The sequence below is a fragment of the Mesocricetus auratus genome, unplaced genomic scaffold (assembly GCF_017639785.1).
Source record: "Mesocricetus auratus isolate SY011 unplaced genomic scaffold, BCM_Maur_2.0 Super-Scaffold_100676, whole genome shotgun sequence".
Classification (NCBI taxonomy): domain Eukaryota; kingdom Metazoa; phylum Chordata; class Mammalia; order Rodentia; family Cricetidae; genus Mesocricetus; species Mesocricetus auratus.
Window position 1 is genome coordinate 129169223 of NW_024429266.1, and position 15835 is coordinate 129185057.

At 39.3% G+C, this 15835-nt stretch overlaps 1 protein-coding gene across 4 annotated transcripts; it reads left to right on the forward strand.

Moving 5' to 3' along the window:
- The first annotated feature begins 392 nt into the window (after window positions 1-392).
- Serbp1 (SERPINE1 mRNA binding protein 1) lies at window positions 393-15835 on the forward strand. Of its 4 annotated transcripts, none has more exons than XM_040738454.1 (8): window positions 393-817; window positions 4387-4540; window positions 5067-5207; window positions 5317-5406; window positions 6029-6148; window positions 10775-10952; window positions 14066-14239; window positions 15439-15835. In XM_040738454.1, the coding sequence occupies exons 1-8, from the start codon at window positions 505-507 to the stop codon at window positions 15493-15495; spliced, it is 1227 nt and encodes a 408-aa protein (XP_040594388.1). In that variant the 5' UTR covers window positions 393-504; the 3' UTR covers window positions 15496-15835. The 4 variants fall into 4 exon arrangements, with proteins under 4 accessions (XP_040594388.1, XP_040594389.1, XP_005076131.2 ...); XM_040738455.1 differs by having other exon boundaries at window positions 6074-6148; XM_005076074.4 differs by having other exon boundaries at window positions 5335-5406.

Here is a 15835-nt window from a genome sequence, read left to right on the forward strand (position 1 = left end):
GTCACCTTGACCCTCTCAGAAAGGTGGAGAAAGTCCTCGGCCGGAGACGGAGTGGGTGAAACCAAACACAGAGAACACTTTCGAGAGCAGAAGGACACCCTCACGTTCTCCCGCTTTCAGGGGTGGCTAAGGACCGAGAGTTTAAGGGTGACAAGAGCAGGTGGCAGAACTCCGCCCAGCACACGCTTCCCCACCTTCAGCGAGCACGCTTCGCTCTCTCCGGGAGATCCCGCCTCTCAGGCGCGCGCGAAGAGCGGCTGCGCGGTGCCCGCTGGGAGTCGTGGTTCAGGAGTGGACAGCCGCGGCGGGATGGTCGGCTGCGGCCTACATACCCCATGGTGCTGTGCGGCGTAGGCCGCTCCCGGATGTGTGCCTGGCGCCGGAAGAGAAGGCGGCCCCCCCCTTTCTCAGCCCGGCCATCTTGTGGGAAGAGCTGAAGCAGGCGCTTTTGGCTCGGCGCGGTCCGCTGCAATCCGTGGAGGAACGCGCCGCCGAGCCACCATCATGCCCGGGCACCTACAGGAAGGGTTCGGTTGCGTGGTCACCAACCGATTCGACCAGCTATTTGACGACGAATCGGACCCTTTCGAGGTACTGAAGGCAGCAGAGAACAAGAAAAAAGAAACCGGCGGGGGCGGCGTTGGGGGCCCTGGAGCCAAGAGCGCAGCTCAGGCCGCGGCCCAGACCAACTCCAACGCGGCGGGCAAACAGTTGCGTAAAGAGTCCCAGAAAGATCGCAAGAACCCGCTGCCCCCCAGCGTCGGCGTGGCCGACAAAAAGGAGGAGACGCAGCCGCCGGTGGCGCTGAAGAAAGAAGGTAAAGCCAGGCGAGGCGGTGGGGAGCCCCGGGCAGGACGGGGGGGCGTGCGCCGCCGCCGCCGCCGCCGCTTGCTTGTGCAGCCGGAGGGGCCGCGCAGTCCGCGGAGCCCCGCACGGCGCGCGAGCGTGGCTGGCACCAAGTCCACGCCGCTCGCAGGCGCGGCGGGAGCCTTCCCGCCTCGGGCTGGCTGAGCGTGCTCGCTCCGAGAGGGCGGCCCAGCCGGGCGTTCCCGCCGATTCCGGCCGGGCATTCGGCGCCGCCTGGCTCTCGGTGCCCGGGAACGGCGCGGGCACGTTTCCTGCTCCAGCGCTGCCGGCTCTGGGCCCCTGCCCTGCCATCTTGTCCCACAATGGCGCGGACCATCAAGGAAAGGCCGGGGCTCGGAGTTTTCCACTTTGGGCTGCGGCTGTTTGGGGCACTGTTTGGAGTGCAGGAAGAGGCTGTTTGGGGTCCCACGTGTACTTTTTTGTTGTTGTTGTTGGAGGAACCGTGTTTGCTCGGGTGTTAAACTTACTGTAACTTACTGGCGTGAATGAAAACTGTTGGGAAGGAGAGGGATTTGGCCCCACTCGTTTTAGAGGGAGTTCCGAATGAAGGCTGGTCGTTAGCAGAACCTTTCTCCAGTCGCGATCCCTTCTTCCAGTACCTTGAAGCCCCCAAGTTATTGGGCTTTTCCTGCTCTGGGCTTCATGGGTCAAATGAGTGCCCAGACTGTCACGTCCCGGCAGCAGAGCTCTTTGGAGTCTGCAGCTTTCCCTCCGCACGTGCGTGAAGCATGGTCAGGTCTTCATTGGCGGTTAATAGGCTGTTCCAGGGCGCCGAAAGTTTCCTAGTTGTTTCGATGTTCACATTCTAAAATATTGGCTTATTGTGGGTGAAAAGGCAAAGCAATTAAGGGTTAAGAAAGTGCAAAGTCAATAATAGGTAGGTTTTAGACTCTAAACTGACTCTTTACCATTATATGTTAAAGTCCCTGTTAGTGCCACGTGCTCATGAAAGGACTTGTTTGGGTTTTGGCTTAAGGCATCTTTTTGGGTGGGAGGTCTTTTTTTGTAAGGCTTGGAGTAAACATCCAGTATCTAGTTAACTGAATAAAATAATTCTTGTACAAAAATGATAGATTTGGAAGGGCAGCATAGTCTGGGTTGTTAGAGAACATCACTTGGGCAAAAGTACTCAGCTGATTAAGCTTGATGTTATACAGGCGAATAAGGCATTTAATTCTTGTGTAAAGGAACTCTGGTTGGTGTATTTTAAATTTAAACTGTTTACCTCCTTGATGACACTAATTAAAGAAAGTACACGAATAAGTTGTGTCTAAAACACACCAGGTAGATGGGCTCACTTATTAAATGTTCAAAGCAAGAAGCTTAATTTACTCAGTTTTCACCACGAATCATATCTATGATCTTACCTGGAAACTAACATTGTAAGTTGTAAGTGTGGGGAATTTTATTTGTAGCCCGGATTCTTTGTCATTTACTTAAGTCCTTCGGAAAACTTTTTTACATTGCTTTTTGACATTTTTATTTAGTATTTCAGAAAATTTTTTTGGTGGTATTGGGGATTGAACTCCCTTAAATCACTCTAAAACCAGAGTCGCTTAAAACAAGGTTATAATTAAGGGGAAATTTAGAATAAAAATGTCAGTTCTGTGTATTGGATGGTACAAGAAAGGAAAGAATTGTTCATTTATGGTGTGTCCTGTGTCTCGATAACACAGTACTGGAATGTAATGATTTCCTTACATCAATTTTGTAACTTTTGTCTATTTGAAGAACTTGAGAGTTGACAAAATGTTAAGTGTAGACTAGGTTTTCGGATTAAACAAACACCTGAATTCTACTGCAGTTGGCAATTTAAGTATAGGTAAGTACATAAAAGCTTGCATGCTTTAAAAAGTATAAGCCATTTTTCATTAGATGAGGTTACTTTTTGTGGTGGGTGATATCAGAGCCCAGCATTTTGCCCACTAGGCTAAGGTATAAAAAGTAGCACTCACTGAGCAACACTGCCAACCCCAGAATGAATTTTAAGTTTTTTTTTCTGATTATGTAGGCCTCATTGAATATTGGGTGGGGAAGCAAGCCATTGTTCCTTGGGTGTGTTTAGCTTGGTTATCATTACAAGGATTGAGCTGGTTCCATAGCTCCACCCTAGCACACTGTACCTCTGATGAAATTTATGTAAATGTCTTGGCATAAAGTCTACATTTAGGGCTTGTCCTGAGAATTTACAAAGAATGAGATTAAAATATTTAAGAATTCTATCTTTATGACTAGTTAGAGGTGTCTGATGGTATATCCTAATGGTGTTCTATTTCCTTAAACTAAGTCACATTACTTGGTTTTACAAAAACAATTTCTGAACTGTTCATTGTCAAAACCATGAATGGGTAATTGGAGCATACTTGAAATGGCAGGCTTGCATTTAACCGTCAACTTGTCCTTAAGACGACCAATAATTGAATTCATATTGGTTCTTTTTTGAGTTTTCCTGTGTTAATCAGAAAAAATGAAAGCAGAAAAATTAGTTTATGCCCATAAGTTTTCTGTTTTTTTTTTTTGAGGGTGGTTGCTATGACTGAACTCAGGGTTTTGCATGTTGCTAACATTCTGGGCAGTCACAGCCTTTGCAGTACATAATTGCCAAGTGAGGACCTTTCTGTGTGTGACTTTTTTTTTTTGGGTTTTTCGAGACAGTGTTTCTCTGTATTGTTTTGGAGGCTGCCTGGAACTCTCTGTAGACCAGGCTGGCCTCGAACTCATAGAGATCTGCCTGCCTCTGCCTCCCAAGTGCAGGGATTAAAGGCGTGTGCCACCAACGCCCGGCTCTGTGTGTGATTTGTGAAGATGCTTGGAAACATATTTTCAACAGCAGACCTAGTAAAAGGCTTTCTGTTCATGCTAATAATGAAGTATTTCCTAATGGTTACTTGATAGTGTTAAAAGTTAGACTACAGAATATGTAGAGAGATGTGTGTATGCATACTTGGACTTTGAATGTTAATGAGGAAGGTGGTAATTTTTCTGGTTAAATTGTTCTATTTGCTTGTTTGGGGTGGAGTTGGGATTTAGTCTCTGTAATCCAAATTGTCCTTCAACTTCCAAACCTGCCTTGCCTTACCTTAGTCTTTTCTAGTGTTAGTGTTGAATTAGGCACCATGTCTATTTCAAATAACTATTTTAAATTGGATTTTTTCCCCTCCAGATTATATAGAAAAATAATGTGAATTTCACTGATTTCTGAGGGGTATATTTAGTGAATATCCAGTGCTTAGTTGTTAATGAATAACTACTGGTATTAACTTTGATGTCTTAAAGCCAAAAATATGTCATTTGACTGAAATATTTGTTTAAAATTTTGTGGGAGACTTTGACTTGGAAAGTAAGGTGTGAGGTTGTCCAGTGATTTCCAAGTATAGCTTGTAGATGAAGCTTGAGATGTTTACTGTTGAATAAGAATGTCATAAAGTCCTATATGGGTGATGCCCATCAGCATTAATAGTGTAGCCTAAACTTTTGTATTGTAAAAATGATTTACGTATGCTGTTTATTTGTCATAAGGAATAAGGCGAGTTGGAAGAAGACCTGATCAACAACTTCAGGGTGAAGGAAAAATACTTGATAATAGGAGACCAGAAAGGCGACCACCTCGGGAAAGAAGATTTGAAAAGCCACTTGAAGAAAAGGGTGAAGGCGGTGAATTTTCAGTTGATAGGTAAGTTTTAAGCAAGTTTTTCTTGCGTTGTCCCCTTAAAGCTATAAATTGGGCATAATTGCCAAGTAGTAGTTGGGGTGATTATTTAGGTATGTCTCAGAGAAATGTGAATGATGTTGCATTTATATTTATGGATAACATGTTCTAAGATCTTAATAGTAAATATTTTAATTGAGTCAGTGATCAGTTTCTTCCATTGTCCAGATACTGAATTTAGAAGGACAGTGGTATTATCTATAACTCATCCTGCAGGCTAGATATGATTACTGAAATTAAGAGTATTGATAAATATAGTATGATGATTCAGTAAGTGACAAAGTGTATTAGCAGCAATGTTTCAAGGAATAGCAAAACAGTTTCTAGTGCTTCCTTTTGTATGAGTAAGAATAAACTACACTATATATTTAGTTGTTGGGTTATGAGCCAGTAAGCATACTGTAAATTTTTGAGCCTTGCAGTGGAATTTTCCTGTTCCAATTTCTGGAAACATCAGAGATACAATGTTTAAATTTGTTTTGTTTTGCAGACCGATTATTGAACGGCCTATCCGAGGCCGAGGTGGTCTTGGAAGGGGTCGAGGAGGCCGTGGACGTGGAATGGGCAGAGGCGATGGATTTGATTCTCGTGGCAAACGTGAATTTGATAGGCATAGTGGAAGTGATAGATCGTAAGTATTACTGATTGTTGTATGTTTTAGAATTAAATGTGTTTATTTATTAAAAACTACATTTGAATTTCTAGAACTAAAGAGTATAATGTTAACTCAGTTTTGTTAGTTCTTTTTCACATTACAGTGGTCTGAAGCATGAGGACAAACGTGGAGGTAGCGGCTCTCACAACTGGGGAACTGTCAAAGATGAATTAACGTTGGTATTCTGATTTTTTTTAAGTTAAATAATTTGAAATCAAAACTCTTATTAACTTATTGACTTACCACAGACTTAACAATATTTATATTTTGTTCCTGAGATAAGAATGGATGTTCTGTCTCAAATCGATAACCTTTTAATGTTTATATTTTTAAAAAAACTATTTTAAAATAGTTAAATAGATTGATAGTTTCATTTTTCTGATGGATGTATGTAGCTTTTCCTGAAACCCTGTGATGAGGATACTGGAAGTATTGTGACTTTAATAGTTTGAACTCTAGTTATTATAATCTTGTCCTTAAAATTTTTGAAAAGCCCTCCCCCTTTTTATTTTTGATCTTTTTTTTTGGAGATGGGTTTTACATAGTCCAGGATAGCCTTGAATTTGTAATTAATTACAGCTATCTATTAACTGAGTCTGACTTAGAAAACCTTGTTTTAAAAGTGTGTAATTTAATAATTTGTTGTCTCTTAGAGGTCTACTGGAGAGTAAAATGAATAGAAATAGGATAAAATTAGTAGAAATACATAAAGAATGTAAATGTTTTTACCTTGTTGTGAAGGACTTTTGCTACATGTAAATGGACCTAGATGCCTTTCTTTTTCTTTCTTTCCTTAGAGAGTCTCCCAAATACATTCAGAAACAAATATCTTATAATTGCAGTGATTTGGATCAATCAAATGTGACTGAGGAAACACCTGAAGGTGAAGAGCACCCAGTGGCAGACACTGAAAATAAGTAAGTGGTTTTGTGTGAGGATGTAATGTTCCAAAAGGGTTTTTTTTTTTTAACCAGTAAAGTGATTGATATAATACCAGCTATTTGATGGCATAGACATGAGATCTTTTTTTTTTTTTAAGACATTGTCTTGCTGTGTAGTTCAGGATGACCTGAAACTCAGTATTCTCTAGTCTTCTAAGTCCTGGGAGTACCGTACCTGATAATTTTACTGTTTACATCTTAGAAAGGTTAAGGAATATCTATATTTTAGGTAAAATCATTAAGCTCTACTCACTAAAATAACATGTTGTTACCCAGGGATGAAGGAAAGGAACAAAGTGCTTTGCATTTGATCTTTAGGAAGGGTAATTCTAGTGACAGCCCGAATGGGTGCGGTGTGCTAAAAATGAACCACGCTGGGCGGTGGTAGTGTGCACTCCTTTTGGGAGACAGAAGAAGGTGGATCTGAGTTCAGGGCCAGCCTAGTCTACAAAGTGAGTTTTTAGGACAGCCAGAGCTAGCTACATAGGCAGAAACTGTCTTGAAAACAAACCAACCCAGAAAAAACCAAACTGGACAAAATTGTTGATGTAAGAGTTATTTAATCATGTGTTAAGTCAAGTTCAAAGTAATCTCAACAGTATCAGTTATAAATACTGAAACTAGATAGAAGTTGAAAAACCAACTTTGTAAAAATTAGCTTCAAACCATGAAAAGCAATGAGTGTGTTTGCCTCCATGTGTGTTACGTGCACTGCATTCTTGCAATATTTACAGAGACCAGAAGAGGGTATTGGATCCCTTGAAACTGGACTTCAGTAAATAACAGGGTGTGGGTGTATTTTTGGCATACTGATTTTATTTCCTTTGGGTATGTTGTGAAGCCCAATCTGCTTGGCTTGCATGACATGAGTATTGCTGTCTTAAAATCATGGCAGCTGTTAAACTAACAGTGATTTATGGGGCTCGCCATGTGATCTGAGGACCTCTACCTTCTCTGAGTATGTATAACCCTTTAATGATTGCTAAGGGGTTGGGGGCGGTCACTTCTCTTTGTTATTGCTCATAGGTCTTTGTTCCTGCAAATAACCATTCACCCATACTCCTGTAACTATCTAAGAAAACTCATTGGTCCATCAAGCAGGTGGAATAATTTTCTTAACTGGTGTGTGTGTGTGTTGAGAGATCAGGAGTGAATATGTTTATTCATGTCTACACAGGAAAAGTTAAGCTCAGCACAATATACAGGAAATGGTAAAATTGTTGAATCTGTCTCTAGGCTTTTATTCTTTGGAGAATCTTTGATTTCTATGGTGGTAGTATTGATGTACATTTCTGAGGGTATTTTCTCTGCATCCTCACCAGCATTTCTTTGTTAATAGCCATTTGTGACTAGGGTGAGATGATCTCATTGTGATTTTGATGGTGCTTTGTATTTCTTTTAGTCAGGGTCTTAATGTAACTCTGATTGCCCTTGAACTATATAATGAAGGAATTTTTGCTTTTGATTCTTTCCAAGCACAAGGATTACATGTGTGCACAGTTATTATGTCTGTTCAGTTTGCATGGTTTTCCCCCTCCATTTACTTTGTGTAACAGCCCTGGCTACCCTAGAACTCACTTTGTAGAGCTGGCTGGCTTTGGACTCCACCTGCCTCTGCCTCTCAACTGTTGGCCCACCCTTATTTACTCCCCCCTTTTAAAAGTCAGATGATGGTTTTTGTTTTTTGTTTTGTCTTTTTTTTTTTTTGTTTTTTTTTTGGTTTTACGAGACAGGGTTTCTCTGTATTGTTTTGGAGGCTGTCGGTCCAGTCCCGCCTTGAACTCACAGAGATCCGCTTGCCTCTGCCTCCTGAGTGCTGGGATTAAAGGCGTGTGCCACCAGGGCCCAGCTGGATGATGGGTTTTTGTTTGTTTTTTTGACTGTTGGGATGGGCTGTTTGCATTTGTTACATACTTTCTACTTTAGGCATTTGATGAATGAGTTACAGGCATTTTCTTCCATCTGTGCACATTGCCTTTTAGTTTGATGTAATCCTGTTAGTCAGATCTTGCTTTTGTTTCTTTGCCTTTGGGGGTTCTTTGGCCAGAGCAATTCCCTGAAGTATTCCTTTCATGTAAACTTTGTTATTTTTAATGTTATATGTATGAATGTTTTTCCCACATGCATGTGGTACATGAGGCCAGAGGAGGCTCCTGGCTTTGGTCTGGATCTGGATCTGCATGAAAGCCTGTATGAAGGTGCTGAGGTTTGAGCCTGGGTCTTTGGGAAGAGTGGCTAGTGCTCCTAAAAGCTGAACCATTCATTTCTCCAGTCCTGTTTGGTTTTTGAGGCGGGGTTTCACTTAGTTGTAGTGCTGGCCTAGAACTCTATGTAGACCAAGCTGGTTTTAGTTCAGCAGAACTGCTTAATTCTGTCTCTAGTACTGGGAATAAAGGCATATGCTACCACTCCCTTTTCAAGTCATTTAAATTTGTTAACTGTTAGAAATATGAAGTGCTGTTTTGTTGAATAACTCTTAATGAAGAGAGGAAGCATTGAATTCTGTAGGCTTGTTGGAATAAGGAAAACAATCATTGGTGTGTATATATAAAAAGTAAATGGGAGTAGGTGGTTGCTTGCATTAAGAATTTGTGTTTTACTTTGGAGGGGTAGGCATAATGGGGATTAATGGTACCTCGCAATACTCAGCACAGTTCCTTTATTAAATTTAACCTGTCGCTTTCAGAGTGATCCTCAAAGATTGTAAACATTTCTCAGAAGGAAATGAGTTGTATTCATAGGGTTTTAGGAATCCTCTACTTGGGACCCAGGAGCAATTGGGGATAATTGCTCCTACAAAGATAATGGTCACCACTTGAGAGCAGTCTATTCTTGTAGGGGGGAAATGGAATGTAGTCTTTTATTTGCAGGATAAGTTTAAGAAGTAAAACTTAAGTAAGTAGTCTGTAAAGGGTAGGTATCACTGACTGCCAGGACTGGTAAGTCACCAAGACAGTTTTCCGGAGCTTTAGTTCTATGATCTGTAAAAATGACTTGATAGACTTGATGCCCAGTGTGCTGTCAGGATTGAATGCAAATTTGTTTTAGGAAGTTGTAAGATAGAATCTGTCCAAATATAAAGAATTGCATAAAGATATTGTAGCAATGATGTTAAACTAAGTCACTTGCTATTTTTGGAAGGAAGTAGAGCTCCCAAAATAGCAAATGATTTGTTTGGTGACATTTGGAATTAGACTAAGATCATGGATTCCTAGGCCTGTGCTTTATGTAGGAAGGGAAACATAATTAAAATAGTTAAAATTTGAGAAATAACTATTTTGATATAAATGTTGAAACTAATTTGTTTTGTGAACAGTTCTATTACTAGTGAAACCTCAGTATCCTGTTCTATGTTAGAGGTTGGTTTGAGAGTTGGAGTTACATAAAATTTCAGGATTTAGAGCCGGGCGTTGGTGGCGCACGCCTTTAATCCCAGCACTTGGGAGGCAGAGGCAAGCGGATCTCTGTGAGTTCGAGGCCAGCCTGGTCTACAAGAGCTAGTTCCAGGACAGTCTCCAAAGCCACAGAGAAACCCTGTCTCGAAAAACCAAAAAGAAAAAAAAAATTCAGGATTTAGAGTGCTGGTTATTAAAGTAGAAGAACAACAGATAGTTGTCTCCTCTTCATAGATGAAATGAAAACTATGGTGATTCAGTCAGTAAGTGCCTGCTGCTCAATCTCTAAGACCTGAATTTGAATTCTGTAGCCCCCACATAAAAGCCAGACGTGGGTGCACATCTAAACACCTTAACCCTCACAGTGAGGGTGGGAAGATAATTGTAGAGCCATCCAACCTAGGCAGTTGGTGAGCTCCAGATTCAGTGGAAGATCTGGCCTTAAAAAATAGAGAATGGAGCCGGGCGTTGGTGGCGCACGCCTTTAATCCCAGCACTCGGGAGGCAGAGGCAGGCGGATCTCTGTGAGTTCGAGACCAGCCTGGACTACCAAGTGAGTTCCAGGACAGCCTCCAAAGCCACAGAGAAACCCTGTCTCGAAAAACCAAAAAAAAAAAAAAATAGAGAATGATCACAGGAAACACCATGACCTTTGGCATATCTTTACATGCACATGTGAACACTGGTATACACCATTTACAGTTTTAGGATGATAGACAATTACATGAGAGGGTACAGTTTAAAGTATACTTTTAAAGAAATGTGTAATTTTATGGGTTATGGCCAGTCATGTAAACAGTCATTTCAAAAATCAAGTTATAATCTGTATTCACAACTTAGTATGCAGATGAACTGGTTTCTCCCATGCTACATGTTGGTTGTTGGTTTATACAGAATGCTGCAATTCTTCTTGGATAGTCTTTCTAACATATTAGCAGTCAGGGTCCGTTTTCTTACTATTGTAATTTGAGATATGTATATTGAAGATTTTTGATTTTTATGTATATGGATGTTCTGTCTACTTGTATATGTATTTGCTTGTCTGTTGCCTTTGGAGGACTCCTGGTCTCCTGGAACTGAATGAACCTCAGGTCTCTGAAAGAGTAGCCTGTATTATTAACTTCTTAGCTATCTCTTCTGTCCCCCTAATATTTTCTACAAATGAGTAGCAGCCACTAGACATTAACTTTAAATATTTTTTTCATAGGGAGAATGAAGTTGAAGAGGTTAAGGAAGAGGGTCCAAAAGAGATGACTTTGGATGAGTGGAAAGCTATTCAAAATAAAGACCGAGCAAAAGTAGAGTTTAATATCCGAAAACCAAATGAAGGTGCTGATGGACAATGGAAAAAGGGATTTGTTCTGCATAAATCAAAAAGTGAAGAGGTAAAGTTAAAATTGTTTGAATTTGTTCATTTGTGTGGCTTGAATTATAATTTTTGTAGTAAATTTCATATGGATAATTTTTTTTTGTTTACCAGACAGGGTTTCTCTGTTTAGCTCTAGCTTGCTCTGTACTCCAGACTGGCCTTACACTCAGAGATCCGCCTGCCTCTCTGCCTCCCAAGTACATGCGCCACCACTGCCTACCTAATAAAGGTAACTTTTAAGTCTTACTTTAGATTTATTTGCCTAGAAAGAAAAAAATAATTAGGACTCAGAAAATGTTAGTATTCCTAATTATGGAACAGATAACGACTGTTTAAACTTTTTTTTAACTAAGCATGGAAGCTAACAAATACTTTAAAAAAAAGTCCAGCTGATGGGGACTTGTTATTTTTTCTAGCAGCTTTTGCTGGCCTTTTTGATGTCTGTATTTATTAATATCATAAGTTGGGTTGTGTCAGAAAATCAAATCCTGCTCTCCCAAGGTGAAGTTTTAAGTGTTAGGAGGTAGCCTATAATTTAGGAAATTTAATAAGATTTTTTTTCACTTATTTTGATATTGGCGATTGAACTCAGGGCTTGGAACGTGTAAGCACATGCTCTGCCATTTAGTCATAACCTCTAACCCTCAATTTCTTAATGCATTTTGGTTTCTAGACATACAAATGGCTGAGACCAATATGGGAAACACTATTAAATTAGTTTAGAGAAGGGATGGTTTTTAATATTTTCTCCATAAAAATATAAATGAGGAAATTGTCTTAAATGTCAGGTCTTAAAATAATTACATTTTGTTTCATTAGAATGAATTTTTTTATCCCAGTTCTTTTTTTTGTTTTGTTTTTTGTTTTTTTGTTTTGTTTTTTGGTTTTTCGAGACAGGGTTTCTCTGTATTGTTTTGGAGGCTGTCGGTCCAGCCCGGCCTCGAACTCACAGAGATCCGCCTGCCTCTGCCTCCCGAGTGCTGGGATTAAAGGCGTGCGCCACCAACGCCCGGCTTTATCCCAGTTCTTACAGATAAAATTGTTACTGCTATATGAGATCAATACAGGTGAAAATTCAGGCTGAACTATTAAAATTAATGTAGGAATATCCATTTAAAATAACAAATGACCTGTGTTAATATGAAAAAGATTCACCTAGGCTCTGGCCTTTCTAGTTGTAATATTAGGTAATTCATCAATATACTGATAGTCTTTGTGTGTTACATACATTTTTAAGATGTTTCCCAATTTGAAATATTTTTCTTCTGAACTTTTCAGAAAACTAGAACAGTTCTATTTACCTGTGATTTTTGCCTATGGTCAACTAAGGTCCAAAATAGTAAATGGAAAACTGTAGAAATCAATAATTTTACATTGCATTCCATTATGAATAGTGTGGTAGACACTTAGCATTATCCTGTACTCTGAGAGTATGAATTGTCAATTTAAAACTGTATCTTCATTGTATATACTACAGGCCCATTAGTTAACTAATAACTTATAGAAAAAAGAAAGTGTAGGGTTTGGTACTGTAGTTTTAAGAATCTCGTGAGTTTTAGCATCCGCAAATATTAGGGACTACTGTGTCATGCAAGTTAAGATAAGAATTTTTTGGAAATTATAAAATGCTCAGTGGCAAGTCAACTTATATTTAGGTTCATACATTTATTGTACCTTTGTGATGTGAATACTTACTTAATAGGGGCTTACTGATTTTAACATTGACATGGGATGTTTCTGAGAAGGACTAAATGTGGTTTGGGGGTTGGTAAATTGAGTCATTGTACTGACACATAGCTGAGGTTAGAGCAAGTTAAAATCTTAGATGCTCTAGAGATATGAGCAGGTTTGTTTACTTTCATGACGTTCTAGAAGTCAACCTAAAAGTTAGGAATGTTTTCTGAGCGTCAGAACCATCCAAGTTTAAATGTATTCACTTAAGCTTGTTTTGCTTTTGTGTTCTAGAAAGTTAATAATGGCATCAATGACTTAAAATACCAAACATTTAAGCCCAGAAAAAAAGAGAAGCTATAAAAATGATTTTTTAAATTTGCCTAATACTTTCTAGGATTTATATTTAATGATTTTTTTTTAGATTTCCTTAAAATTAATTTTTGAGGAACTTGCTGTTTTTAAATTGAGTTGTCATAACTAAAAGGGCAGAATTTAATTTGGCTATCAGTATATGGAAACATTGATGTAAACAATGTTCATTTGTGTTTTAAAGTAGTTATTAGCAAGAAGCTGTGATACTGCAGTTGGCTAGAAAGGACAGTGTACTTGTTATCCTTAAGTAGATTCTATATGTATTAGTAATAAAAAGTGGACTAGTATAAAGCAAACTTTTCAGTTAAGGATTAAAAACTTAATTTTATCCAAAATATATTAAAGTCAGGAATTAAGCAGGATTAAATTCTATTAATTCAGGCTGAGGTGTGAAGCTTATATGAAGATCATCTTCGTTTTGTAATGCCCCGTATATTAGTAAAGTGCTTCTAGTGCATTTAAGATGCAGATTTATTTATAGATTTACTTAGTCTCTAATGTAAAGTTGATAATGTATGACTTTTGAAGTTGGCAGTTTGTGTAGAGGAACAACGAAGGTTGAATAATCCTTGACTGAAATGCTTGAAACTAAATGTTTCAAGTTTTGGGATATTTGGCCAGAGCATCCCAAATTTGAAATTTGGTATTTGAGGTAGGCATGCTTGCTCTACTTATAATTGTATGTAAACAGCAAAAACTTAAATGTGTATATTTGATCTTGGGTAGGAGGGCCTAGTGTAGAAACTGTATGTCTTTTATCCAAAGACCTTCAGGGATTCACATTGGAATTTCAATTTGGACCTGTTTTAAATGTCACATACTACTGAAGATTTAGGACTAGAGTGAGAACTTGTCACTTGGATTGTATGTCATTAGCCGAGGACTCCTGTCATCACCTGCAATTCAGAGAAATCTATAATAAAATTGAAAGAATCATACTTCAAAGCCACTATCTGACCCCCAAATGAACTAGAAGTAGATTTATTGATTCACTCAAAGTGCAGGGTTGATAATTAGTGTTTTAGATAGCAATTCTGCAGCATTACTTTCATATTAACACAAGGGACTTCACTTACATTTTAGGCTCATGCTGAAGATTCGGTTATGGACCATCATTTCCGGAAGCCAGCAAATGATATAACGTCTCAACTAGAGATCAATTTTGGAGACCTAGGCCGCCCAGGACGTGGTGGCAGAGGAGGACGTGGTGGACGTGGGCGTGGTGGACGTCCAAACCGTGGCAGCAGGACTGATAAGGTAATTTTAAGATGCATTTTTCTGTTTTAAGCAGTTTAGCACTTATAAGCAATTACTGGCTGGATATTTTGGAGGGCGGGGGAAATAAATAGAACTAATGAAAGAAGTGACCTTTTTTTTTTTTTTTTGGTTTTTACGAGACAGGGTTTCTCTGTATTGTTTTCAAGGCTGTCGGTCCAGCCCAGCCTCTAACTCACAGAGATCTGCCTGTCTCTGCCTCCCGAGTGCTGGGATTAAAGGCGTGCGCCACCACCGCCCAGCTGTGACTTATTTTCAAGAAACTACATTTTGTGGCATTTGCACTGCATGGCTCCAGCCAGCCTGGAACTCAATTATGTACACCAGGCTGTCTTTGAACTCTGTTCTTTTGGAGTGCTGGTATTAAACACATGTACCACCACACCTGGCCTTAGTTCTGTTTTTTGTTTAAAAGGTAATAATGATGAGTAGTGCTGCCCCGGAGTTAAATTAACTATACTATTAAGCTCTTACTTTGTGTTTGTCAAGTGCTTTTCGCATGCTGTTATAATTACTTTTTACTCTGGGGGTATCCTCACTGCTGTGTAAATTGAGGTATAGAAAATTATTAGGATTGCTAATCACTGAACCACTAGTCTGCCATGATTTAAAAGTGGGATGCAATGCTATTTTTGTCAGGTCTCACCCTCCCAAAGGACTGTGACTTTAGGCCTTTATACCATGTCTGGCTCTAAAACAAATTTAATTTTAATAGATGCCCAAGGAATTGATTTTTGAATTCAGAATTGCCTGTTGACAAAGTATTAGGGATAACCTTAATGTTTGGCTTGACACAGCCCTGGCTGTCTTGGAACTCACTGTAGACAAAGTGGCGTTTGCCTTCCAAGAGCAAAATCTTTTCTGAAAGGGCGGGTGATGGAGGGGTAGAAAATATAGCAAACTGTGGTATAGAGCACTTAATCTAGCAATGTATATACTCTGTATATGATTCCTGGTATGTATGATAAAGTACTTTATTGTATAAACTGTACTCATTGCAGGTATATGTATAGTTTTAAGATGATTTATAATTTTGCTTTAAAGTAAAAGCTTCAACCTATTTTATGTAGTGTTTTAACAGGAAGACTTTAGAATTCAGTGTCTGAATATAGGCACTAGCAGGCTATTTTTAAGATTTGAGAATTGTGGTTAATTTTTTGTTTTTGTGTTTTTTTCCTCAGTCAAGTGCTTCTGCTCCTGATGTAGATGACCCAGAGGCATTCCCAGCTCTGGCCTAACTGGATGCCATAATGCAACACTGGTTCCTTTGTGGACCCTCCTGTTCAAAGCTTTTGCATGCTTAAGGATCCCAAACAACTAAGAATTAAAAAAAAGACTGTCATTCATACCATTCACACCTAAAGACTGACTTTTATCTGTTTTGAAAACGAACTTCTCTAGCTACAAAGAAGTAACAAATATGTTAGTCAGTTTTGTATTTAGAAATGTATTGGTAGCAGGGATGTTTTCATAATTTTCAGAGATTATGCATTCTTCATGAATACTTTTGTATTGCTGCTTGCAAATATGCATTTCCAAACTTGAAATATAGGTGTGAACAGTGTGTACCAGTTTAAA